General features: G+C 52.4%; 1 protein-coding gene across 3 annotated transcripts in view; it reads right to left on the minus strand.

Moving 5' to 3' along the window:
• The window catches only part of NLGN2 (neuroligin 2), a 122,293-nt gene that overhangs the window by 80,622 nt on the left and 14,739 nt on the right, over positions 1 to 26,932 (minus strand). For 2 of the 3 annotated variants that reach the window (XM_044277620.1, XM_044277621.1), the window contains exon 2: positions 4,512 to 5,343. In XM_044277620.1, the coding sequence (XP_044133555.1) occupies positions 4,512 to 4,929 (418 nt within the window). In that variant the 5' untranslated portion in view covers positions 4,930 to 5,343. Of the gene's footprint in view, positions 1 to 3,663; positions 3,677 to 4,511; positions 5,344 to 26,932 lie in introns of those variants that run through there. The other variant, XM_044277622.1, reaches the window with a different exon arrangement.

Below are 26,932 nucleotides of genomic sequence, written 5' to 3' on the forward strand. Positions count from 1 at the left end.
AAATCCTTCACCATCAGACACCTGAACCCATTTACCATTCGGCTGGATGATGGCGGAGACCCGGAATGGGCAATGGAAGGAGAAGGCACAACTCTATTGTACAGGACAGATAATGGTCAGAAATAAAAACTGCACCTGCAGACCCCCTCACCAGGAGACCTCCTCACCAGCAGACCTCTTCACCAGCAGACCTCCTCACCAGGAGACCTCCTCACCAACATATCCCCTAACCAGGAGACGTCCTCACCAGCAGACCCCCTAACCAGGAGACCTCCTCACCAGAAGACCTCCTCACCAAAAGACCCTCTCACCAGCAAACTCCCTCACCAGCAAACTCCCTCACCAGCAGACATCCTCACCAGAAGACATCCTCACCAGAAGACATCCTCACCAGAAGACATCCTCACCAGAAGACATCCTCACCAGAAGACATCCTCACCAGAAGACCTCCTCACCAGAAGACATCCTCACCAGAAGACATCCTCACCAGAAGACCTCCTCACCAGAAGACCTCCTCACCAGAAGACCCCCTCACAAAAAGACCCTCTCACCAGCACAACCCCTCACCAGCACAACCCCTCACCAGCACAACCCCTCACCAGCTGAAATCCTCACCAGCAGACTTCTTCACTAGGAGATGTTCTCACCAGAACACCCCTCACCAGCAGACCTGCTCAGCAGCTGATCTCCTCACAAGCAGACCTCCTTACCAGAACACCCCTCACCAGCTGAACTCCTCACTAGCTGAACTCCTCACCAGCTGAACTCCTCACCAGCTGAACTCCTCACCAGCTGAACTCCTCACTAGGAGATGTTCTCACCAGAACACCCCTCACCAGCAGACCTCCTCAGCAGCATATCTCCTCACCAGCAGACCTCCTCTCCAGAACACCCCTCACCAGCAAACCTCAGCAGAAGATCTCCTCAGCAGCAGACCTCCTCCCCAGAACACCCCTCACCAGCAGAGCTCCTCACCAGAAAACCTCCTCAGCAGCAGATCTCACCAGCAGACCTCCTACCCAGAACACCCCTCACCAGCAGACCTCCTCACTAGAAGACCTCCTCACAAAAAGACCCTCTCACCAGCAGACCTCCTCACCAGCAGACACCTCACTAGGAAATCTCCTGCCCAGGACATCTCATCAGCAGACATCTCACTAGCAAAACCCCTCACTAGCTGAACTCCTCACCAGCAGACTTCCTCACTAGAAGATGTTCTTACCAGAACACCCCTCACCAGCAGACCTGCTCAGCAGCAGAGCTCCTAACCAGCAGACCTCCTCACAAGACCACCCCTCACCAGCAGACCTCCTTACCAGAACACCCCTCACCAGCTGAACTCCTCACCAGCAGACCTCCTCACTAGGAGATGTTCTCACCAGAACACCCCTCACCAGCAGACCTCCTCAGCAGCAGATCTCCTCACCAGCAGAACTCCTCCCCAGAACACCCCTCACCAGCAGACCTCCTCACCAGAAAATCTCCTCAGCAGCAGACCTCCTCACCAGCAGACCTCCTCCCCAGAACACCCCTCACCAGCAGACCTCCTCACCAGAAGACCTCCTCACAAAAAGACCCTCTCACCAGCAGACCCCCTCACCAGCAGACCCCCTCACCAGCAGACCCCCTCGCCAGCAGACCCCCTCGCCAGCAGAGCTCCTCACCAGCAGACCTCCTCACCAGAAGACCCTCTCACCAGCAGACATCTCACTAGGAAATCTCCTGACCAGGACATCTCATCAGCAGACATCCCACTAGCAAAACCCCTCACTAGCTGAACTCCTCACCAGCAGACCTCCTTACCAGAACACCCCTCACCAGCAGACCTCCTCACCAGAACACCCCTCACCAGCAGACCTCCTCAGCAGCAGATCTCCTCACCAGAACACCCCTCACCAGCAGACCTCCTCACCAGAAAACCTCCTCAGCAGCAGATCTCTTCACCAGCAGACCTCCTCCCCAGAACACCCTCCACCAGCATACCTCCTCACCAGAAGACCTCTTCACAAAAAGACCCTCAAACCAGCAGACCCCCTCACCAGCAGACCCCCTCACCAGTAGACCTCCTCACCAGCAGACCTCTCTACCAGAAGACCTTCTCACAAGCAGACACCTCACTAGGAAATCTCCTGACCAGGACATCTCATCAGCAGACATCCCACTAGCAGAACCCCTCACTAGCTGAACTCCTCACCAGCAGACTTCCTCACTAGGAGATGTTCTCACCAGAACAACCCTCACCAGCAGACCTCCTCACTAGGAGATGTTCTCACCAGAACACCCCTCACCAGCAGACCTCCTCAGCAGCAGATCTCCTCACCAGTAGACCTCCTCTCCAGAACACCCCTCACCAGCAAACCTCAGCAGCAGATATTCTCACCAGCAGACCTCCTCCCCAGAACACCCCTCACCAGCAGACCTCCTCACCAGAAAACCTCCGCAGCAGCAGACCTCCTCCCCAGAACACCCCTCACCAGCAGACCTCCTCACCAGAAGACCTCTTCACAAAAAGACCCTCTCACCAGCAGACCCCCTCACCGGCAGACCTCCTCACCAGCAGACCTCCTCACCAGCAGACCCTCTCACCAGCAGACACCTCACTAGGAAATCTCCTGACCAGGACATCTCATCAGCAGACATTCCACTAGCAGAACCCCTCACTAGCTGAACTCCTCACCAGCAGACTTCCTCACTAGGAGATGTTCTCACCAGAACACCTCTCACCAGCAGACCTGCTCAGCAGCAGATCTCCTCATCAGCAGACCTCCTCACAAGAACACCCCTCACCAGCAGACCTCCTTACCAGAACACCCCTCACCAGCTGAACTTCTCACCAGCAGACCTCCTCACTAGGAGATGTTCTCACCAGAACACCCCTCACCAGCAGACCTCCTCAGCAGCAGATCTCCTCACCAGCAGAACTCCTCTCCAGAACACCCCTCACCAGCATACCTCCTCACCAGAAAACATCAGCAGCAGATCTCCTCACCAGCAGACCTCCTCCCCAGAACACTCCTCACCAGAAAACCTTCTCAGCAGCAGATCTCCTCACCAGCAGACCTCCTCCCCAGAACACCCCTCACCAGCAGACCTCCCCACCAGAAGACCTCCTCACAAAAAGACCCTCTCAACAGCAGACCCCCTCACCAGCAGAATTCCTAACCAGCAGACCTCCTCACCAGAAGACCTCCTCACCAGCAGACACCTTACTAGGAAATCTCCTGACCAGGACATTTCATCAGCAGACATGCCACTAGCAGAACCCCTCACCAGCAGACTTCCTCACTAGGAGATGTTCTCATTAGAACACCCCTCACCAGCAGACCTGCTTAGCAGCAGATCTTCTCACCAGCAGACCTCCTTACCAGAACACCCCTCACCAGCAGACCTCCTCACCAGAACACCCCTCACCAGCCGAACTCCTCACCAACAGACCTCCTCACTAGGAGATGTTCTCACTAGAACACCCCACACCAGCAGACCTCCTCAGCAGCAGACCTCCTCTCCAGAACACCCCTCACCAGCAAACCTCTTCAGCAGCAGATCTCCTCACCAGCAGACCTCCTCCCCAGAACACCCCTCACCAGCAGACCTCCTCACCAGAAACCCTCCTCAGCAGCAGACCTCCTCCCCAGAACACCCCTCACCAGCAGACCTCCTCACCAGAACACCTCTTATTCCGCAGTGCTTCCGTGGGGTTCCGATCCGTGCTTTCGTTCCGCATCTCTGTGATTGCAGACCCATTCAAGTATTGCGGACCCGCCATATGCAGGCCTGAGTCAGTAATGAAGGGATGGGCACATGGAGGGGGGCACATACTTTTGGTCATATAGAGAGCTGCTGTCTCTTCATACTAAGGAATAATCTGGGAATGTGCTGACTGCCTGAAATGTCCAGCGATTCTACAGCAGCAGCAAAAAAACTCTCCCAGGGGACTTAATGTAATTAAAAAACCTTCTCCAGAAGTCACATGACCCAACAACACCCCCGCTCTCTGTTATCAGCCGCAGATATGAAAGCATTTACTGTATTATACCCGTAATCCCAGACATCAGGACTGCATCCACACCACATACTAACGCTATCACTGCTGACAATCTGCCTGTATATCATGTCTGAGAGGTTGTCACAGACCCGCCCTCTGCTGATGACATCACTGATATAATGACATGTGATCAGACATGAGACCCACACACCTTATACTATTATACTACAGGAACATCTATTACCGCTGACAACCTGCCTGTATATCATGTGCAAGGGGTTGTCACAGGCTGTATATAGTAGTGTACCCCGCTATGTATATTCAGGTGTGTGGCGGTCACACACATTTTCTACATTGGTCACCCGTTCACCTGCCTCTACGGATATGGTGTCTGGACATTATGATGTTTATGTGGCAGTTTCCTCGGCACTTACTCCTCTCCGCAGTGTGTGTGAGCGGTGGGTATAGCAGAGCTGTAGAGCTACACGGTCACATCACGTGCACATGACTACACATATGTGCTCACCGTCTTCCAGGGGGACGTAGATGTTGAGGTACAGGCAGTCTTCGCTCTGGTTTTGTACATATCCGGCCACCACATCCATGTTCTCGGTGAACCACAGAGGCAGCATGATCCCGGGTAACATTCCATGTAGGTTTTGTGGACACACGGGGGCAAAGGTTGTAGCGTTCCTTATCTCGGTCCAGGACGCCGGGGCTTCAGGCGGCTGGAACCTGCGCTCTCCGATAGGAGGGGTGGCATAAGGGATACCCAAATACTGCACAACCGGACCCAGGATCTCATTATTTAGATCCTTCTTCACTCCACGCAGTTTCCCATAGTTGGTGTTCACTACTGGATATTTCTCGTCCACTTTCTGCCCTGCCGCAGGACACGCGGCTAGGAGCCACAGCATCAGCGGAGCCCGGAGATCTGGCGCCATGAGGGAGAATGCAGCAAGATGGCGGCAGAAACACTCTCGCCCGAGAAAGAAAACTTTCAGAAAAAAAGGCAAAAAAAATAAAAATGAAAATTTACCCAAAAAAGATAAAAAAAATTGAGACGAAGTAAAAAAGGCAAAAAAATAGAATCCAATTCAGCTAGAAGGTCAGTATGACAGGGTCATGGATGTGGACGACCACGCCAGGAGAGACGTGGCACACATATCGGGATACCACACTCTCATCCAACTTCTCAGAAAACAATATGCACCCCCTTATAAAACCAAGGCGACTGTAGCGGAGGGAAGAGTGGCAGACATCTGCAGGACGGGAGTCGGGGCCACCGCTCTGTTACGTTCCATCTCTGAGCCGGGCACAGTTACCGCTAGATCTCCTCAAGTAGGACATCGAAGAACCTGGAATGAGACAAGAGGACGAGTCAACGTCAAAGAGAGAAGTGGTCGGGGAGCAAGATCTGCCGCCAGCCGTCCAGTGCACTGGGAGCACCGTACACGTCGTCACCCTGATCAGTGTCATCGCCATCACTTTGTCACAGGATTTACACTTTCCTGTGCTGGGAACATTCTGAGGCGTTCTTCTAATGAGGCTCGGAGCAGTCAGGGATGAACCTGTACATCAGCCGCCCTCCACCTCGTCGCTCCGCCGTCTCCATCCCCCCCGCTCTCCCTGATCATAATAACAGGAACATTTACTTCATTAAACTTGTCCTTCTGTTTATAGTCTGCAATCCGACAATTACAGAAACAAACTTATAATTAGTGGATGTGCGGGAGACGGAGGGGGATCGAGCAGGGGGCTGCCTACTAACCCGAGGAAGGAGAGAGACGTGTACAGGAGGGGCTGCAAAGGAGGTATGTAGGGGCTCATTAGCTGTTCACGGTTGGTCCTATTAGCATCTCTATGGTAGTGTTCCACATCAGTCACCCCGAGATCTCCAAGGTGGGGCGGATATTCAGCCTGCGGACAGGAGAGACCTCGGACTTCCACCAGATTAAGGAGCAACTAACTGCAACACAAACTAATGGTGGCCTACTCATGACTCCACCATATACACACACAACTGGCTCAGCCGACCATGCATGTTCATCTCAATGTGGGGAGCTATTAAAGCCCTTCCAGAAAGCTCTCTGTCCTCCAGACCCATCTGGCAGTGGCACGCAGGTTAGAGAATCACGAATACACCACACATATTAAATCATCGACCGACCCCATGGAGGAAGACAGAGGGGACTGGAAGAGGACTGATGAGCTTGGAAGAGGACTGAGGAGCTTAGAAGAGGACAGAGGAGCTTGGAAGAGGACTGAGGGGGTCTGGAGGAGGACACAAGGGCCTGGAGAAGGACAGAAGGCCCTGGAGAAGGACATATGGGACTCGAGAACAGAGGGCCCTGGAGGAGGAAAGAGGGGTCTGGAAGAAGACAGAGGGGTTTGGAGGACGACAGAGGGGTGGGGAGGAGGACAGAGGGGCCTGAAGGAGGAGACAGAAGTCTGGAGGAGGATAGAGGGGCGAGGAGGAGAACAGAGGAGCCTGGAGGAAGATAGAGGGGTCTGGAGGAGGACACAGGGGGATGGAGAAGGACAGAATGGCCTGGAGAATGACAGAAGAGCCTGGAGAACAGAGGGCCCTGGAGGAGGAGAGAAGGATCTGGAAGAAGACAGAGGGGTTTGGAGGACGACAGATGTGTGTGGAGGAGGATAGAGGGATGTGGAGGAGGACAGAGAGGCCTGAAGGAGGATACAGGAGTCTGGAGGAGGACAGAAGGGCTTAGAGGAAGACAAAGGGGCCTGGAGGAAGACAGAGTGGCCTGGAGAAGAACAGAGGGGTCTGGAAGAGGACTGAGGAGCCTAAAAGAGGACAGAGGGGCCTGGAAGATAACAGATGAGCCTGGAAGAGGACAGAGGAATCTGGAGGAGGACTGAAGGGCTTGGAAGAGAACAAAGCGGTCTGGAGGAGGAAAGAGGGGTCTGGAGGAGGACAGAGGGGTCTGGAAGAGTACAGAGGAGCCTAAAAGAGGACGGAGGGGTCTGGAGGGAGGACAGAGAAGTCTGGAGGAGGACTGAGTGGTTTGGAAGAGGACAAAGAGGTCAGGAAGAGGACATTGGGGTCTGTAGGTGGACCTTAGGCTACCACCAGATTGAAGAATCACAAATGCACCACACATATTAGATCATTGACTGGACAGAGGGGGCTGGAAGAGGACTGAGGAGCCTAGTAGAAGACAGAGGAGCCTGGAAGAGGACAGAGGAGCCAGAAAGAGGATATGGGGGTCTGGAGAAGGTAAGAGAGGTGTGTAGGAGGAAAGAGGGACCTGAAAGAGGATAGAGGGTCCTGAAGGAGGACAGTGGGGCCTGAAGGAGGACAGACGGCACTGGTGGAGAACAGAGGGGTCTGGAAGAGGATAGAGGGGACTGGAGGAGGATACGGGAGTCTGAAGGATGACAGAGAGGCTTGCAGGAGGACAGAGGAGCCTGGAGGAGGACCTTAGATTACCACCAGAATAAAGAATCACAAATACACCACACATATTAGAACATTGACCGAACCCATGGAAGATGACTGAGGGGGCTGGAAGAGGATATGGGGGTCTGGAGGAGGTAAGAGAGGTGTGCAGGAGAATAGAGGGTCCTGAAGGAGGACAGAGGGCCCAAAGGAGGACAGAGGGCACTGGAGGAGGAAAAAGGGGTCTGGAAGAGGATAGAGGGGACTGGAAGAGGATAGAGGGGACTGGAGGAGGATACAGGAGTCTGAAGGATGACAGAGGGGCCTGGAGGAAGACAGAGGGGTCTGGAAGAGGACTGAGGAGCATAGAAGAGGATAGAGGTTCCTGGAAGAGGACAGAGTCTGGAAGAGGGCTGAGGAGTTTGGAAGAGGACAGAGGGGTTTTGAAGGAGGACTGAGAGGTCTGGAAGAGGACAGAAGGGTATGGAAACAGAAAAAGGGGTCTGGGGATGGACAGGGGGGTCTGGAAGAGGACAGAGAGGTCTGGGGGGCGATAGAGGAGTCTGGAGGAGGATAGAAGAGTCTGTAAGAGGACACAGGAGTGTGGAGGAGGACAGAGGGGCTGAGAGGAGGACAGAAGGACCTGAAGAGGACAAAGCGGTCTGGAAGAATACAGAGGAGTCTGAAAGAGGACAGAGGAAAGATGAGCCTGGAGGACAGCTGAGGAGTCTGGAAAAGTACAGAAGGGTCTGGAGGAGGACAGAGGGGTCTGGAGGTGAACTGAGGGGTCTGGAAGAGGACAGAGGAGTTTGGAGAAGGACAAAGGCACCTGGAGGAGGACAGAGGGGTCTGGAGGAGGACAGAGGGGTAGGGAGGAGGACTGAGGTCTGAAGGAGAACGGAGGGGTCTGGAAGAGGACATGGGTCTGGAGGAGGGCAGAGGGGTCTCGAAGAAGACAGAGGGATCTTGAGGACGAAGGAAGGGTCTGGAGGGAGGACAGAGGGGTCTGTAGGAGGACAGATGGATCTGGAGGAGGACAGAGGGGTCTGGAGGAATACAGAGGAGTCCAGACTCCTCTGTATTCCTCCAGACCCCTCTGTCCTCCTCCAGATCCATCTGTTCTGGACTGAGGGCCAAGAAGATGAGAGATGAGCATGGAAGACAGCTGAGGAGTCTGGAAGAGGAGGAGGACTTCGGGCTGCTACCAGATTAAGAAGCAACTGACTGCAACACAAACTAATGGTGGCCAACTACTGATTCCACCATATACATGTATCACTGGCTCAGCTGACCCTGCATGTTCATCTTCATGCAGACTGGGAGGTCTGAAGGAGAACTGAGGGTTCTGAAGGAGAACTGAGGGATCTGGAGAAGGACACAGGCACCTGGAGGAGGACAGAGGGGTCTGGAGAAGGACAGAGGGGTCTGGAAGAGGACAGAGGGTTCTGGGAGAGGACAGATGGATCTGGAGGAATACAGAGGAGTCTGGAGGGGACAGAAGGAGACAGAGGAGTCTCGAGGGTACGGAAGAGTCAGGAGGAGGACAGAGTAATTTGGAGGGGGACAGAGGGGTATGACAGCAGTTTATTTCCCTCTGCCCTTTGAGAAGACACATACACTCAGCCAAGCCCAGCATGAATGTGGGGTGGGAAGGTTTGGGGGAATGACTGTCAGCTGGACCTCGGTTCAGTAATGTGTATGGCTAGCTACTGGTTATCATCTTATTGGAGCAGGTTGTGGTCTGAAGGGTTGCAGCAGAGCAAGTAATGGGATGTGAGGGACACATAGTCCAAGGACTGGAGAATACTGGGCAGAGTGTCGGTAATGACCTGTAAAGCCCCCCAGTACACCGCCGCTCCTATGCTGAAGTATATGATATCCATTAATGAAATAGACCCCGACCCTTCACCAGATGAAAACACTGACTGATCTGAGAGCAGAAGCAGGAATGGAAGAAGATGGAAGAACGAGGAGGGGGTGTGAGGATGCAGGAGAGGCTGCTGCTGATGGTGGGGGAGGGGAAGATGTCTAATGTATGAGGACACCAGAAAAAGAAGAAGAAAACCATCGAAACCTGCAGCTCCTCCAGACCAACCCAGAAACAAGAGAAGAACCTATCAACATGACTGTTCACCATATACACACATCTATGTACACACATATACACACGACTATGTACACACATAAACACACGACTATGTACACACATACTATGTACACACATATACACACATCTATGTACACACATATACACACACACTATGTACACACATATACACACACACTATGTACACACATATACACACACACTATGTACACACATATACACACACACTATGTACACACATATACACACACACTATGTACACACATATACACACACACTATGTACACACATATACACACACACTATGTACACACATATACACACACACACTATGTACACACATATACACACACACTATGTACACACATATACACACATCTATGTACACACACACTATGTACACACATATACACACATCTATGTACACACATATACACACGACTATGTACACACATATACACACACACTATGTACACACATATACACACGACTATGTACACACATATACACACATCTATGTACACACATATACACACGACTATGTACACACATATACACACACTATGTACACACATATACACACATCTATGTACACACATATACACACGACTATGTACACACATAAACACACGACTATGTACACACATACTATGTACACACATATACACACATCTATGTACACACATATACACACGACTATGTACACACATATACACACACACTATGTACACACATATACACACACACTATGTACACACATATACACACGACTATGTACACACATATACACACACTATGTACACACATATACACACACTATGTACACACATATACACACACACTATGTACACACATATACACACACACTATGTACACACATATACACACACACTATGTACACACATATACACACACTATGTACACACATATACACGCACACTTTGTACACACATATACACACACTATGTACACACATACAGTTTGCCGGTATGAAGTTGCCAAATGACACTTTATTCACATGGATTTTCTCATATTTTCCAAACTAACATCGGACCACGCGCTCCATCCAGCGGGACTGACTCCGGCCTCTAATCTCCAGTACTGGAATGTTCCATGCTGGAGTTTTGGTGCCACAGTGGAGGTAAGTGGCCGGTCAGTCCTTACAGGTGGAGAACACGAGGATGGCGACACTGACTGACAACAGGGCAGATCCTCGCGGAGCAGTACAAACCGCAAACCTGTGACACCTCACCGGCGGAAATCTACGAGTCAGCCCCGAATAACTGCAGAAGAGAATACACGTCGTGTGAACAGAGACAGAGCATGAAAAGACTGACGAGTACATGACAACCAGTGCCAGACAGCTGCCGCTAAAGCTGGAAACACTACCCCAAACATCGCAGGCAGCGGAAACTGCTAAATAACACATCAGATGTCCGCAGCTACCCTCAGACAGGAAAGAGACAGCACAGCAAGAGAAGACAGGCTGTCTAATAGAAGGAGGAGCAGTCACAATGCAGAGGTCTGTACTGTAAGAGCGGTCACACTGCGGAGGTCTGTACTGTAAGAGCGGTCACACTGCGGAGGTCTGTACTGTAAGAGCGCTCACACCGCGGAGGTCTGTACTGTAAGAGCGCTCACACGCGGAGGTCTGTACTGTAAGAGCGGTCACACTGCGGAGGACTGTACTGTAAGAGCGGTCACACTGCGGAGGCCTGTACTGTAAGAGCGCTCACACTGCGGAGGTCTGTACTGTAAGAGCGGTCACACTGCGGAGGTCTGTACTGTAAGAGCGCTCACACTGCGGAGGTCTGTACTGTAAGGGCGGTCACACTGCGGAGGGCTGTACTGTAAGAGCGCTCACACTGCGGAGGTCTGTACTGTAAGAGCGGTCACACTGCGGAGGTCTCTACTGTAAGAGCGGTCACACTGCGGAGGTCTGTACTGTAAGAGCGCTCACACTGCAGGGTCTCTAATGTAAGAGCGGTCACACTGCGGAGGTCTGTACTGTAAGAGCGCTCACACTGCGGAGGTCGTACTGTAAGAGCGCTCACAATGCAGAGGTCTGTACTGTAAGAGCGGTCACACTGCGGAGGTCTCTACTGTAAGAGCGTCACACTGCGGAGGTCTGTAATGTAAGAGCGGTCACACTGCGGAGGTCTGTACTGTAAGAGCGGTCACACTGCGGAGGTCTGTACTGTAAGAGCGCTCACACTGCGGAGGTCTGTAATGTAGAGCGGTCACACTGCGGAGGTCTTACTGTAAGAGCCGGTCACACTGCGGAGGTCTGTACTGTAAGAGACGGTCACACTGCGGAGGTCTGTACGTAAGAGCGGGTCACACTGCGGAGGTTCTGTACGTACTGAAGCGCGGGTCACACTGAAGGTATGTAAGCGCGGTCACACTGCGGAGGTCTGTACTGTAAGAGCGGTCACAGTAGAGGTCTGTACTGTAAGAGCGGTCACACTGCGGAGGTCTGTACTATAAGAGCGGTCACACTGCGGAGGTCTGTACTGTAAGAGCGCTCACACTGCGGAGGTCTGTAGTGATAAGAGCGGTCACACTGCGGAGGTCCGTACTGTAAGAGCGCTCACAATGCCGAGGTCTGTACGTGTAAGAGCGGTCACACTGCGGAGGTCTGTACTGTAAGAGCGCTCACACTGCGGAGGTCTGTGCTGTAAGAGCGGTCACACTGTGGAGGTCTGTACTGTAAGAGCGGTCACACTGCGGAGGTCTGTACTGTAAGAGCGGTCACACTGCGGAGGTCTGTACTGTAAGAGCGGTCACACTGCGGAGGTCTGTACTGTAAGAGCGCTCACACTGCGGAGGTCTGTACTGTAAGAGCGCTCACACTGCGGAGGTCTGTACTGTAAGAGCGCTCACACTGCGGAGGTCTGTACTGTAAGAGCGGTCACACTGCGGAGGTCTGTACTGTAAGAGCGGTCACACTGCGGAGGTCTGTACTGTAAGAGCGGTCACACTGCGGAGGTCTGTACTGTAAGAGCGGTCACACTGCGGAGGTCTGTACTGTAAGAGCGGTCACACTGCGGAGGTCTGCTACTGTAAGAGCGCTCACACTGCGGAGGTCTGTACTGTAAGAGCGGTCACACTGCGGAGGTCTGTACTGTAAGAGCGCTCACACTGCGGAGGTCTGTACTGTAAGAGCGGTCACACTGCGGAGGTCTGTACTTTAAGGCGGTCACACTGCGGAGGTCTGTACTGTAAGAGCGGTCACACTGCGGAGGTCTCTACCGTAAGAGCGCTCACACTGCGGAGGTCTGTACTGTAAGAGCGGTCACACTGCGGAGGTCTGTACTGTAAGAGCGGTCACACTGCGGAGGTCTCTACTGTAAGAGCGCTCACACTGCGGAGGTCTGTACTGTAAGAGCGGTCACACTGCGGAGGTCTGTACTGTAAGAGCGCTCACACTGCGGAGGTCTGTACTGTAAGAGCGGTCACACTGCGGAGGTCTGTACTGTAAGAGCGCTCACACTGCGGAGGTCTGTACCGTCAGAGCGGTCACACTGTGGAGGTCTCTACTGTAAGAGCGGTCACACTGGGAGGTCTGTACTGTAAGAGCGGTCACACTGCAGAGGTCTGTACTGTAAGAGCGGTCACACTGCGGAGGTCTGTACTGTAAGAGCGGTCACACTGCGGAGGTCTGTACTGTAAGAGCGGTCACACTGCGGAGGTCTGTACTGTAAGAGCGGTCACACTGCGGAGGTCTCTACTGTAAGAGCGGTCATACTGCGGAGGTCTGTACTGTAAGAGCGGTCACACTGTGGAGGTCTGTACTGTAAGAGCGCTCACACTGCGGAGGTCTGTACTGTAAGAGCGCTCACACTGCGGAGGTCTGCGCTGTAAGAGCGGTCACACTGCGGCGGTCTGTACTGTAAGAGCGGTCACACTGCGGAGGTCTCTACTGTAAGAGCGGTCACACTGCGGAGGTCTGTACTGTAAGAGCGGTCACACTGCGGAGGTCTCTACTGTAAGAGCGGTCACACTGCGGAGGTCTGTACTGTAAGAGCGCTCACAATGCAGAGGTCTGTACTGTAAGAGCGGTCACACTGCAGAGGTCTGTACTGTAAGAGTGGTCACACTGCGGAGGTCTCTACTGTAAGAGCGGTCACTGGGTCTACCTGTAGAGCGGTCACACTGGAGGTCTGTACTGTAAGAGCGGTCACACTGCGGAGGTCTGTACTGTAAGAGCGGTCACACTGCGGAGGTCTGTACTGTAAGAGCGGTCACACTGCGGAGGTCTGTACTGTAAGAGCGGTCACACTGCGGAGGTCTGTACTGTAAGAGCGGTCACACTGCGGAGGTCTGTACTGTAAGAGCGCTCACACTGCGGAGGTCTGTACTGTAAGAGCGTCACACTGCGGAGGTACTGTACTGTAAGAGCGGTCACACTGCGGAGGTCTCTAATGTAAGAGCCGGTCACACTGAGGAGGTCTGTACTGTAAGAGCGGTCACACTGCGGAGGTCTCTACTGTAAGAGCGGTCACACTGCGGAGGTCTGTACTGTAAGAGCGGTCACACTGCGGAGGTCTGTACTGTAAGAGCGGTCACACTGCGGAGGTCTGTACTGTAAGAGCGGTCACACTGCGGAGGTCTCTAATGTACTGTAAGAGCGGTCACACTGCGGAGGTCTGTACTGTAAGAGCGGTCACACTGCGGAGGTCTGTACTGTAAGAGCGCTCACACTGCGGAGGTCTGTACTGTAAGAGCGGTCACACTGCGGAGGTCTGTACTGTAAGAGCGGTCACACTGCGGAGGTCTGTACTGTAAGAGCGGTCACACTGCGGAGGTCTGTACTGTAAGAGCGGTCACACTGCGGAGGTCTGTACTGTAAGAGCGGCTCACACTGCGGAGTCTGTACTGTAAGAGCGCTCACACTGCGGAGGTCTGTACTGTAAGAGCGCTCACACTGCGGAGGTCTGTACTGTAAGAAGCGGCTCACACTGCGGAGGTCTGTACTGTAAGAGCGGTCACACTGCGGAGGTCTGTACTGTAAGAGCGGTCACACTGCGGAGGTCTGTACTGTAAGAGCGGTCACACTGCGGAGGTCCTGTACTGTAAGAGCGGTCACACTGCGGAGGTCTGTACTGTAAGAGCGGTCACACTGCGGAGGTCTGTACTGTAAGAGCGGTCACACTGCGGAGGTCTGTACTGTAAGAGCGGCTCACACTGCGGAGGTCTGTACTGTAAGAGCGGCTCACACTGCGGAGGTCTGTACTGTAAGAGCGGTCACACTGCGGAGGTCTGTACTGTAAGAGCGCTCACACTGCGGAGGTCTGTACTGTAAGAGCGGTCACACTGCGGAGGTCTGTACTGTAAGAGCGTCACACTGCGGAGGTCTGTACTGTAAGAGCGGTCACACTGCGGAGGTCTGTACTGTAAGAGCGGTCACACTGCGGAGGTCTGTACTGTAAGAGCGGTCACACTGCGGAGGTCTGTACTGTAAGAGCGCTCACACTGCGGAGGTCTGTACTGTAAGAGCGGTCACACTGCGGAGGTCTGTACTGTAAGAGCGGTCACACTGCGGAGGTCTGTACTGTAAGAGCGGTCACACTGCGGAGGTCTGTACTGTAAGAGCGCTCACACTGCGGAGGTCTGTACTGTAAGAGCGGTCACACCTGCGGAGGTCTCTACTGTAAGAGCGGTCACACTGCGGAGGTCTGTACTGTAAGAGCGGTCACACTGCGGAGGTCTGTACTGTAAGAGCGGTCACACTGCGGAGGTCTGTACTGTAAGAGCGGTCACACTGCGGAGGTCTGTACTGTAAGAGCGGTCACACTGCGGAGGTCTGTACTGTAAGAGCGGTCACACTGCGGAGGTCTGTACTGTAAGAGCGGTCACACTGCGGAGGTCTGTACTGTAAGAGCGGTCACACTGCGGAGGTCTGTACTGTAAGAGCGGTCACACTGCGGAGGTCTGTACTGTAAGAGCGGTCACACTGCGGAGGTCTGTACTGTAAGAGCGCTCACACTGCGGAGGTCTGTACTGTAAGAGCGCTCACACTGCGGAGGTCTGTACTGTAAGAGCGGTCACACTGCGGAGGTCTGTACTGTAAGAGCGGTCACACTGCGGAGGTCTGTACTGTAAGAGCGGTCACACTGCGGAGGTCTGTACTGTAAGAGCGGTCACACTGCGGAGGTCTGTACTGTAAGAGCGCTCACACTGCGGAGGTCTGTACTGTAAGAGCGCTCACACTGCGGAGGTCTGTACTGTAAGAGCGGTCACACTGCGGAGGTCTGTACTGTAAGAGCGGTCACACTGCGGAGGTCTGTACTGTAAGAGCGGTCACACTGCGGAGGTCTGTACTGTAAGAGCGGTCACACTGCGGAGGTCTGTACTGTAAGAGCGGTCACACTGCAGGAGGTCTGTACTGTAAGAGCGGTCACACTGCAGGAGGTCTGTACTGTAAGAGCGGTCACACTGCGGAGGTCTGTACTGTAAGAGCGGTCCACACTGCGGAGGTCCTGTACTGTAAGAGCGGTCACACTGCGAGGTCTGTACTGTAAGAGCTGGTCACACTGAGGAGGTCTGTACTGTAGAGCGGTCACACTGCGGAGGTCTGTACTGTAAGAGCGGTCACACTGCGGAGGTCTGTACTGTAAGAGCGCTCACACTGCGGAGGTCTGTACTGTAAGAGCGGTCACACTGCGGAGGTCTGTACTGTAATAGCGTCACACTGCGGAGGTCTGTAACTGTAAGAGCGGTCACACTGCGAGGTCTGTACTGTAAGAGCGCTCACACTGCGGAGGTCGTACCTTCAGAGCGTCACACTGTGGAGGTCTTACTGGTAAGAGCGGTCACACTCGGAGGTCTGTACTGTAAGAGCGGTCACACTGCGGAGGTCTGTACGGTAAGAGCGGTCACCTGCGGAGGTCTGTACTGTAAGAGCGGTCACACGGCGGAGGTCTGTACTGTAAGAGCGGTCACACTGCGGAGGTCTGTACTGTAGAGCGGTCACACTGCGGAGGTCTGTACTGTAAGAGCGGTCACACTGCGGAGGTCTGTACTGTAGAGCGGTCACACTGCGGAGGTCTGTACTGTAAGAGCGCTCACACTGCCGGAGGTCTGTACTGTCACACTGCGGAGGTCTGTACTGTAAGAGCGTCACACTGCGGAGGTCTGTACTGTAAGAGCGGTCACACTGCGGAGGTCTGTACTGTAAGAGCGGTCACACTGCGGAGGTCTGTACTGTAAGAGCGGTCACACTGCGGAGGTCTGTACTGTAAGAGCGCTCACACTGCGGAGGTCTGTACTGTAAGAGCGGTCACACTGCGGAGGTCTGTACTGTAAGAGCGGTCACACTGCGGAGGTCTGTACTGTAAGAGCGTCACACTGCGGAGGTCTGTACTGTAAGAGCGGTCACACTGCGGAGGTCTGTACTGTAAGAGCGGTCACACTGCGGAGGTCTGTACTGTAAGAGCGGTCACACTGCGGAGGTCTGTACTGTAAGAGCGGTCACACTGCGGAGGTCTGTACTGTAAGAGCGGTCACACTGCGGAGGTCTGTACTGTAAGAGCGGATCACACTGCGGAGGTCTGTACTGTAAGAGCGGTCACACTGCGGAGGTCTGTACTGTAAGAGCGGTCACACTGCGGAGGTCTGTACTGTAAGAGCGCTCACACTGCGGAGGTCTGTACTGTAAGAGCGGTCACACTGCGGAGGTCTGTACTGTAAGAGCGGTCACACTGCGGAGGTCTGTACTGTAAGAGCGGTCACACTGCGGAGGTCTGTACTGTAAGAGCGGCCACACTGCGGAGGTCTCTACTGTAAGAGCGGTCACACTGCGGAGGTCTGTGCTGTAAGAGCAGTCACACTGCGGAGGTCTGTACTGTAAGAGCGGTCACACTGCGGAGGTCTGTACTGTAAGAGCGGTCACACTGCGGAGGTCTGTACTGTAAGAGCGGTCACACTGCGGAGGTCTGCACTGTAAGAGCGCTCACAATGCGGAGGTCTCTACTGTAAGAGCGCTCACACTGCGGAGGTCTCTACTGTAAGAGCAGTCACACTGCGGAGGTCTGTACTGTAAGAGCGGTCACACTGCAGAGGTCTGTACTGTAAGAGCGGTCACACTGCGGAGGTCTCTACTGTAAGAGCGCTCACACTGCGGAGGTCTGTACTGTAAGAGCGCTCACACTGCGGAGGTCTGTACTGTAAGAGCGGTCACACTGCAGAGGTCTGTACTGTAAGAGCGGTCACACTGCGGAGGTCTGTACTGTAAGAGCGCTCACACTGCGGAGGTCTGTACTGTAAGAGCGCTCACACTGCGGAGGTCTGTACTGTAAGAGCGCTCACACTGCGGAGGTCTGTACTGTAAGAGCGCTCACACTGCGGAGGTCTGTACTGTAAGAGCGGTCACACTGCGGAGGTCTCTACTGTAAGAGCGGTCACACTGCGGAGGTCTGTACTGTAAGAGCGGTCACACTGCGGAGGTCTGTACTGTAAGAGCTGGTCACACTGCGGAGGTCTGTACTGTAAGAGCGGTCACACTGCGGAGGTCTGTACTGTAAGAGCGGTCACACTGCGGAGGTCTGTACTGTAAGAGCGGTCACACTGCAGAGGTCTGTACTGTAAGAGCGGCACACTGCGGAGGCTCTGTACTGTAAGAGCGGTCACACTGCGGAGGTCTGTACTGTAAGAGCGGTCACACTGCGGAGGTCTGTACTGTAAGAGCGGTCACACTGCGGAGGTCTCTACTGTAAGAGCGTCACACTGCGGAGGTCTGCGGAGGTCTCTACTGTAAGAGCGGTCACACTGCGGAGGTCTGTACTGTAAGAGCGGTCACACCGCGGAGGTCTCTACTGTAAGAGCGGTCACACCGCGGAGGTCTGTACTGTAAGAGCGGTCACACTGCGGAGGTCTGTACTGTAAGAGTGGTCACACTGAGGAGGTCTGTAATGTAAGAGCGGTCACACTGCGGATGGTCTGTACTGTAAGAGCGGTCACACTGCGGAGGTCTGTACTGTAAGAGCGGTCACACTGCGGAGGTCTGTACTGTAAGAGCGGTCACACTGCAGAGGTCTGTACTGTAAGAGCGGTCACACTGCGGAGGTCTGTACTGTAAGAGCGGTCACACTGCGGAGGTCTGTACTGTAAGAGCGGTCACACTGCGGAGGTCTGTACTGTAATAAGAGCGCTCACACTGCGGAGGTCTGTACTGTAATAGCGCTCACACTGCGGAGGTCTGTACTGTAAGAGCGGTCACACTGCGGAGGTCCGTGCTGTAAGAGCGCTCACACTGCGGAGGTCTGTACTGTAAGAGCGGTCACACTGCGGAGGTCTGTACTGTAAGAGCGGTCACACTGCGGAGGTCTGTACTGTAAGAGCGGTCACACTGCGGAGGTCTCTACTGTAAGAGCGGTCACACTGTGGAGGTCTGTACTGTAAGAGCGCTCACACTGCCGAGGCCTGTACTGTAAGAGCGGTCACACTGCGGAGGTCTGTACTGTAAGAGCGGTCACACTGCAGAGGTCTGTACTGTAAGAGCGGTCACACTGCGGAGGTCTCTACTGTAAGAGCGGTCACACTGCGGAGGTCTGTACTGTAAGAGCGGTCACACTGCGGAGGTCTGTACTGTAAGAGCGGTCACACTGCGGAGGTCTGTGCTGTAAGAGCGCTCACACTGCGGAGGTCTGTAGTGTAAGAGCGGTCACACTGCAGAGGTCTGTACTGTAAGAGCGGTCACACTGCGGAGGTCTGTACTGTAAGAGCGGTCCACACTGTGGAGGTCTGTACTGTAAGAGCACTCACACTGCGGAGGTCTGTACTGTAAGAGCGGTCACACTGCGGAGTTCTGTACTGTAAGAGCGGTGACACTGCGAGGCCTGTACTGTAAGAGCGGTCACACTGCGGAGGTCTGTACTGTAAGAGCGGTCACACTGCGGAGGTCTCTACTGTAAGAGCGGTCACACTGCGGAGGTCTGTACTGTAAGAGCGGTCACACTGCGGAGGTCTCTACTGTAAGAGCGGTCACACTGCGGAGGTCTGTACTGTAAGAGCGGTCACACTGCGGAGGTCTGTACTGTAAGAGCGGTCACACTGCGGAGGTCTGTACTGTAAGAGCGGTCACACTGCGGAGGTCTGTACCGTCAGAGCGGTCACACTGCGGAGGTCTGTACTGTAAGAGCGGTCACACTGCGGAGGTCTGTACTGTAAGAGCGGTCAGACTGCGGAGGTCTGTAGTGTAAGAGCGGTCACACTGCGGAGGTCTGTACTGTAAGAGCGGTCACACTGCGGAGGTCTGTACTGTAAGAGCGGTCATACTGCGGAGGTCTCTACTGTAAGAGCGGTCACACTGCGGAGGTCTGTACTGTAAGAGCGGTCACACCGCGGAGGTCTCTACTGTAAGAGCGGTCACACCGCGGAGGTCTGTACTGTAAGAGCGGTCACACTGCGGAGGTCTGTACTGTAAGAGCGGTCACACTGCGGAGGTCTGTACTGTAAGAGCGCTCACACTGCGGAGGTCTGTGCTGTAAGAGCGGTCACACTGCGGAGGTCTCTAATGTAAGAGCGGTCACACTGCGGAGGTCTGTACTGTAAGAGCGCTCACACTGCGGAGGTCTGTAGTGTAAGAGCGGTCACACTGCAGAGGTCTGTACTGTAAGAGCGCTCACACTGCGGAGGTCTGTACTGTCAGAGCGGTCACACTGCGGAGGTCTGTACTGTAAGAGCGGTCACACTGCGGAGGTCTGTACTGTAAGAGCGGTCACACTGCGGAGGTCTCTCACACTGTAAGGGCGCTCACACTGCGGAGGTCTGTACTGTAAGAGCGGTCACATTGCGGAGGTCTGTACTGTAAGAGCGGTCACACTGTGGAGGTCTGTACTGTAAGAGCGCTCACACTGCGGAGGTCTGTAGTGTAAGAGCGCTCACACTGCGGAGGTCTGTACTGTAAGAGCGGTCACACTGTGGAGGTCCGTACTGTAAGAGCGGTCACACTGCGGAGGTCTGTACTGTAAGAGCGGTCACACTGCGGAGGTCTCTAATGTAAGAGCGGTCACACTGCGGAGGTCTGTACTGTAAGAGCGGTCACACTGCGGAGGTCTGTACTGTAAGAGCGGTCACACTGCGGAGGTCTGTACTGTAAGAGCGGTCACACTGGGAGGTCTGTACTGTAAGAGCGGTCACACTGCGGAGGTCTGTACTGTAAGAGCGGTCACACTGCAGAGGTCTGTACTGTAAGAGCGGTCACACTGCGGAGGCCTGTACTGTAAGAGCGGTCACACTGCGGAGGTCTGTACTGTAAGAGCGGTCACACTGCAGAGGTCTGTACTGTAAGAGCGGTCACACTGCGGAGGTCTCTAATGTAAGAGCGGTCACACTGCGGAGGTCTGTACTGTAAGAGCGGTCACACTGCAGAGGTCTGTACTGTAAGAGCGGTCACACTGCGGAGGCCTGTACTGTAAGAGCGGTCACACTGCGGAGGTCTGTACTGTAAGAGCGGTCACACTGCAGAGGTCTGTACTGTAAGAGCGGTCACACTGCAGAGGTCTGTACTGTAAGAGCGGTCACACTGCGAAGGTCTGTACTGTAAGAGCGCTCACACTGCGGAGGCCTGTACTGTAAGAGCGCTCACACTGCGGAGGCCTGTACTGTAAGAGCGCTCACACTGCGGAGGTCTGTACTGTAAGAGCGGTCACACTGCGGAGGTCTGTACTGTAAGAGCGCTCACACTGCGGAGGTCTGTACTGTAAGAGCGGTCACACTGCGGAGGTCTGTACTGTAAGAGCGCTCACACTGCGGAGGGCTGTACTGTAAGAGCGGTCACACTGCAGAGGTCTGTACTGTAAGAGCGCTCACACTGCGGAGGTCTGTACTGTAAGAGCAGTCACACTGCGGAGGTCTGTACTGTAAGAGCGCTCACACTGCGGAGGTCTGTACTGTAAGAGCGGTCACACTGCGGAGGTCTGTACTGTAAGAGCGCTCACACTGCGGAGGTCTGTACTGTAAGAGCGGTCACACTGCGGAGGTCTGTACTGTAAGAGCGCTCACACTGCGGAGGTCTGTACTGTAAGAGCGCTCACACTGCGGCGGTCTGTACTGTAAGAGCGGTCACACTGCGGAGGTCTGTACTGTAAGAGCGGTCACACTGCGGAGGTCTCTACTGTAAGAGCGCTCACACTGCGGAGGTCTGTACTGTAAGAGCGGTCAGACTGCGGAGGTCTGTACTGTAAGAGCGGTCACACTGCGGAGGTCTGTACTGTAAGAGCGGTCACACTGCGGAGGTCTGTACTGTAAGAGCGGTCACACTGCGGAGGTCTGTACTGTAAGAGCGGTCATACTGCGGAGGTCTCTACTGTAAGAGCGGTCACACTGCGGAGGTCTGTACTGTAAGAGCGGTCACACTGCGGAGGTCTCTACTGTAAGAGCGGTCACACCGCGGAGGTCTGTACTGTAAGAGCGGTCACACCGCGGAGGTCTGTACTGTAAGAGCGGTCACACTGCGGAGGTCTGTACTGTAAGAGCGGTCACACTGCGGAGGTGTGTACTGTAAGAGCGCTCACACTGCGGAGGTCTGTACTGTAAGAGCGGTCACACTGAGGAGGTCAGTACTGTAAGAGCGGTCACACTGCGGAGGTCTGTACTGTAAGAGCGGTCACACTGCGGAGGTCTGTACTGTAAGAGCGGTCACACTGCGGAGGTCTGTACTGTAAGAGCGCTCACACTGCGGAGGTCTGTACTGTAAGAGCGCTCACACTGCGGAGGTCTGTACTGTAAGAGCGGTCAGACTGCGGAGGTCTGTACTGTAAGAGCGGTCACACTGCGGAGGTCTGTACTGTAAGAGCGGTCACACTGCGGAGGTCTGTACTGTAAGAGCGGTCACACTGCGGAGTTCTGCGCCCGGCAGACTATCCCCCCATTAATTATAACATCTCAGTGCACAACTGACCTTTGCTCTTCCATAACGCACCGCAGCATCATGTCCATGCCACCAGCAGTCACATGATGTGACTACTCTAGATGTCCATGTGAGCTCCTCCTAGCTCTCATGATTGATGTGACTATTGACAGTGTAGCCCCAAAGTCGTAGGTCAGGTTGTCAAGTCTCCAAACCACATATATTTATCACGTCTTTGGGGAGGATAGTCTACAATTGAAGATGGCTGCTTAATATTAGGAGAAAACCCTTCATACATCAGCAGAGATATGAAGCATGTTGAAGCAGTAGAGTCCTTTCTCCTGTGAAAAAAAGTGGTCCAACACTTGGTAGAAGAAGAAGGAGAGACCTGGAAGAGATGTCCTCGTGTCATGATGTGTCTGCAGAAATTAGTATTATCCAGGCTCCAGTAATTTCTGTGCCCAGATGTCTCTGATAATTGACCAAATCTAGATGGATCTTCTACTTGATGCACAAACGACAGGACTGAAGCTTTACCACATTGTGGACAGAATAAGACTAAGAAGACTGTAGCTCCAGACATTTATGGTAGAACATGTGGAGGAGAGGAGGACCTGCAGCAACAGGGAGACAATCGCAGGAATCACAGGCACAATACTAAAAAGCCTGATGACCCAAAACCAAAACTGGGTGCTCAGGAGAAATGCGGGTTATATGGTCTCCAAGAGTAAAAGTAATCTTCATAGATTCCTTGCCAAATCTAGATAGGAGTCAGTTCTCAGAATTCTGCAGGATTGTAGCCCTCAGCACACTGCGGCTCACCCATAAATTTGAGTACGCGTCCTGGATCCAGCTCTGTGTAGCGGACTTGCTCCCCTCCTCTGGTAACTTAGTTTCTTCTGCTTCTCAAGTTGGTGAGGCGTGTGCAGTGATGATGTCTTCCCACCAAGTTATTCAGGGTTCAACAATGCTACATCAGACTTCAATAAACTCTGCTGCATTGGGCAGAAACTCTTCCACACCTGTCCTCTTGCTCTGCCTCTGATGCATTATCCTGACTGCCCAGTAGGATACCTGAGGAGGCAGCTTGTCTACAGCCATCTTCTTTCACTGGCATAGTCCTCTGTCCTCCTATGGGTTTTTGCAGCACATGCCAGCAGACACTTATCTCCTCTGGACAGCCAACTACCCACACCAGAGAACAGACCATACCAACAGAACATACCAGAGAACAGACGATACCAGAGAACATACCATACCAGAGAACAGACCATACCAGAGAACAGACCATACCAGAGAACAGACTATACCAGAGAACTTACCATACCAGAGAACAGACATACCAGAGAACTAATCACACCAGAGAACTGCCCATACCAGAGAACAGACCATACCAGAGAACAGACCATACCAGAGAACAGACCATACCAGAGAACAGACCATACCAGAGAACTGACCATACCAGAGAACTAACCATACCAAAGAACAGACCATACCAGAGAACTGACCATACCAGAGAACTGCCCATACCAGAGAGCTGACCATACCAGAGAACAGACCATACCAGAGAACTAACCATACCAAAGAACAGACCATACCAGAGAACTAATCACACCAGAGAACTGCCCATGCCAGAGAGCTGACCATACCAGAGAACAGACCATACCAAAGAACAGACCATACCAGAGAACAGACCATACCAGAGAACTGACCATACCAGAGAACTGACCATACCAGAGAACAGACCATACCAGAGAACAGACCATACCAGAGAACTGACCATACCAAAGAACAGACCATACCAGAGAACTAATCACACCAGAGAACTGCCCATACCAGAGAGCTGACCATACCAGAGAACAGACCATACAAAAGAACAGACCATACAAAAGAACAGACCATACCAGAGAACAGACCATACCAAAGAACTGACCATACCAGAGAACAGACCATACCAGAGAACAGACCATACCAGAGAACTAATCATACCAAAGAACAGACCATACCAGAGAACTTATCACACCAGAGAACTGCCCATACCAGAGAGCTGACCATACCAAAGAACAGACCATACCAAAGAACAGACCATACCAGAGAACAGACCATACCAAAGAACAGACCATACCAGAGAACTGAACATACCAGAGAACAGATCATGCCAGAGAACAGACCATACCAGAGAACAAACCTTACCAGAGAACAGACCATACAAGAGAACTGACCATACCAGAGAACTGACCATACAAGAGAACTGACCATACCAGAGAACAGACCATACCAGAGAACAGACTATACCAGAGAACTGACCATACCAGAGAACTGACCACACCAGAGAACTGACCATACCAAAGAACAGACCATACCAGAGAACTGATCACACTAGAGAACAGACCAAACCAGAGACCTGACCATATAAGAGAACTGATAACACCAGAAAACTCCCCATACCAGAGACCTACCAATATCAGAGGACCGATCAAACCAGAGAACTGAACATACCAGAAAACTGACCTTACTGGAGATAGAACTGGCCATACTGGAGAAATTACCATACCAGAGAAACAACCGTATCAGAGAACAGACCAAATTGGAGAACCGACCATACAGAAGAACTGACCATAACAGAGAACAGACCATACCAGAGAACTGACCATACCAGAGCACAGGCCATACCAGAGAAAAAACCATACCAGAGAACAGACCATACCAGAGAACAGACTATACCAGAGAACAGACCATACCAGAGAACATATTATAGAAGAGTACTGATCATACCAGAGAACTGACCATACCAGAAAACAGACCATAGCAGAGAACTGACCATACCAGAGAACAGACCATACCAGAGAACAGACTATACCAGAGAACAGACTATACCAGAGAACAGACTATACCAGAGGACTGACCATACCTGAGAACAGACCATACCAAAGAACAGACTATACCAGAGAACTGAGTATACCAGAGAACAGACCATACCAGAGAACTGACCATACCAGAAAACTGACCATACCAGAAAACTGACCATACCAGAAAACTGACCATACCGGAGAACTGGCCATACCAGAGAAATTACCATACCAGAGAAACAACCTACCAGAGAAACAACCTACCAGAGAACAGACCTTACCAGAGAACAGACCATATTGGAGAACTGACCATACAGAAGAACAGACCATACCAGAGAGGTGCCCATGCTAGAGACCCGATCATATAAGAGAATTGACCATAGAAGAGAACTGATCGTAGAAGTGAACTGACCATAGAAGAGATGTGTCCATATCAGAAAACCAGCCCTATCAGAGAACTGCCCAGATGCCAGGGCTGTAGACCTAAGGTCCAGATACAACTGGCTCCAGTTTCTACAACTATAAAGCCTTCCATGGTTATGGTTTGCAGTACCAGTTTCTTACCCTTGATTCGCACCGTGGTGTAGAGTGGCAGCAGATGGGCCTGATGTGAAGTGGAGCACCTACTGAGCCTTCATAGGGGCCCGTCCTCAGGGGTGCCCTGGCCACAGAAACTGACTACAGGCGAGTTGTAAGTGTTGTTTAGATGGGGAGTAAATATCCTGCATCATATTATCCTTTATCACTCACCTGGAGGTGTAAGAGGTGCGCCAATGCCCTTTCAGTCTGATAGTCCAGAAATTCTGATAGTAGGGAACTGCTAGTTTTTCTGCCCTAAACTTCACAGAATACCCTATGACATCCAATAATCCAGAGCACTTGATAATCTGAAATGTCAGGTCCTAGAATATTTAGACCCCCTAGAGCATCTGTGCCTTCTCCAAAGGGAAAGGGGCAATGCAGTAAGGCTGTGGTCGCACACAGCATTAATGAGGACTGCTTCTCAAAACTGTAGCATGTTCCTTCCATCATGTAAATTACACGAGTTGTTTGTGGTTTTATTCCATGTACTTTAAATTAAGAAAGTGCATATAGACCGCATAGAAACTGTATATAGACCATATAGAAACTGCATGTAAATCGTATAGAAACTATATGTAGACCATATAGAAACTCCATGAAGACCGTATAGAGACCACATGCAGACTGTATAGAACCTCCGAGTAGACCGTATATAAACTGTATATAGACTGTATAGAAACTGTATATAGACCATATAGAAACTGCATGTAAATCGTATAGAAACTATATGTAGACCGTATAGAAGCTGCATGTAGACCATATAGAAACTCCATGAAGACCGTATAGAGACCACATGCAGACTGTATAGAACCTCCGCGTAGACCGTATAGAAACTGTATATAGACCGTATAGAAACTGTATATAGACCATATAGAAACTGCATGTAAACCGCATAGAAAATGCATGCAGACTGTATAGAAACTCTATGCAGACAGTATAGGGACCACATTTAGACCATATAGAAACCAAATGTAGACGTATAGAAAATGCATGTAGACCGTAGAGACAACATGCAGACCATATAGAAACTGTATATAGACCGCATAGAAACTGTATATAGACATTATAGAAACTGCATATAGAATGCATAGAAACTGTATATAGACATTATAGAAACTGTATATAGACCGAATAGAAACTCCATATAGAAACT

This window comes from Bufo gargarizans, chromosome 2 (assembly GCF_014858855.1).
Source record: "Bufo gargarizans isolate SCDJY-AF-19 chromosome 2, ASM1485885v1, whole genome shotgun sequence".
Taxonomy (NCBI): Eukaryota; Metazoa; Chordata; class Amphibia; order Anura; family Bufonidae; genus Bufo; species Bufo gargarizans.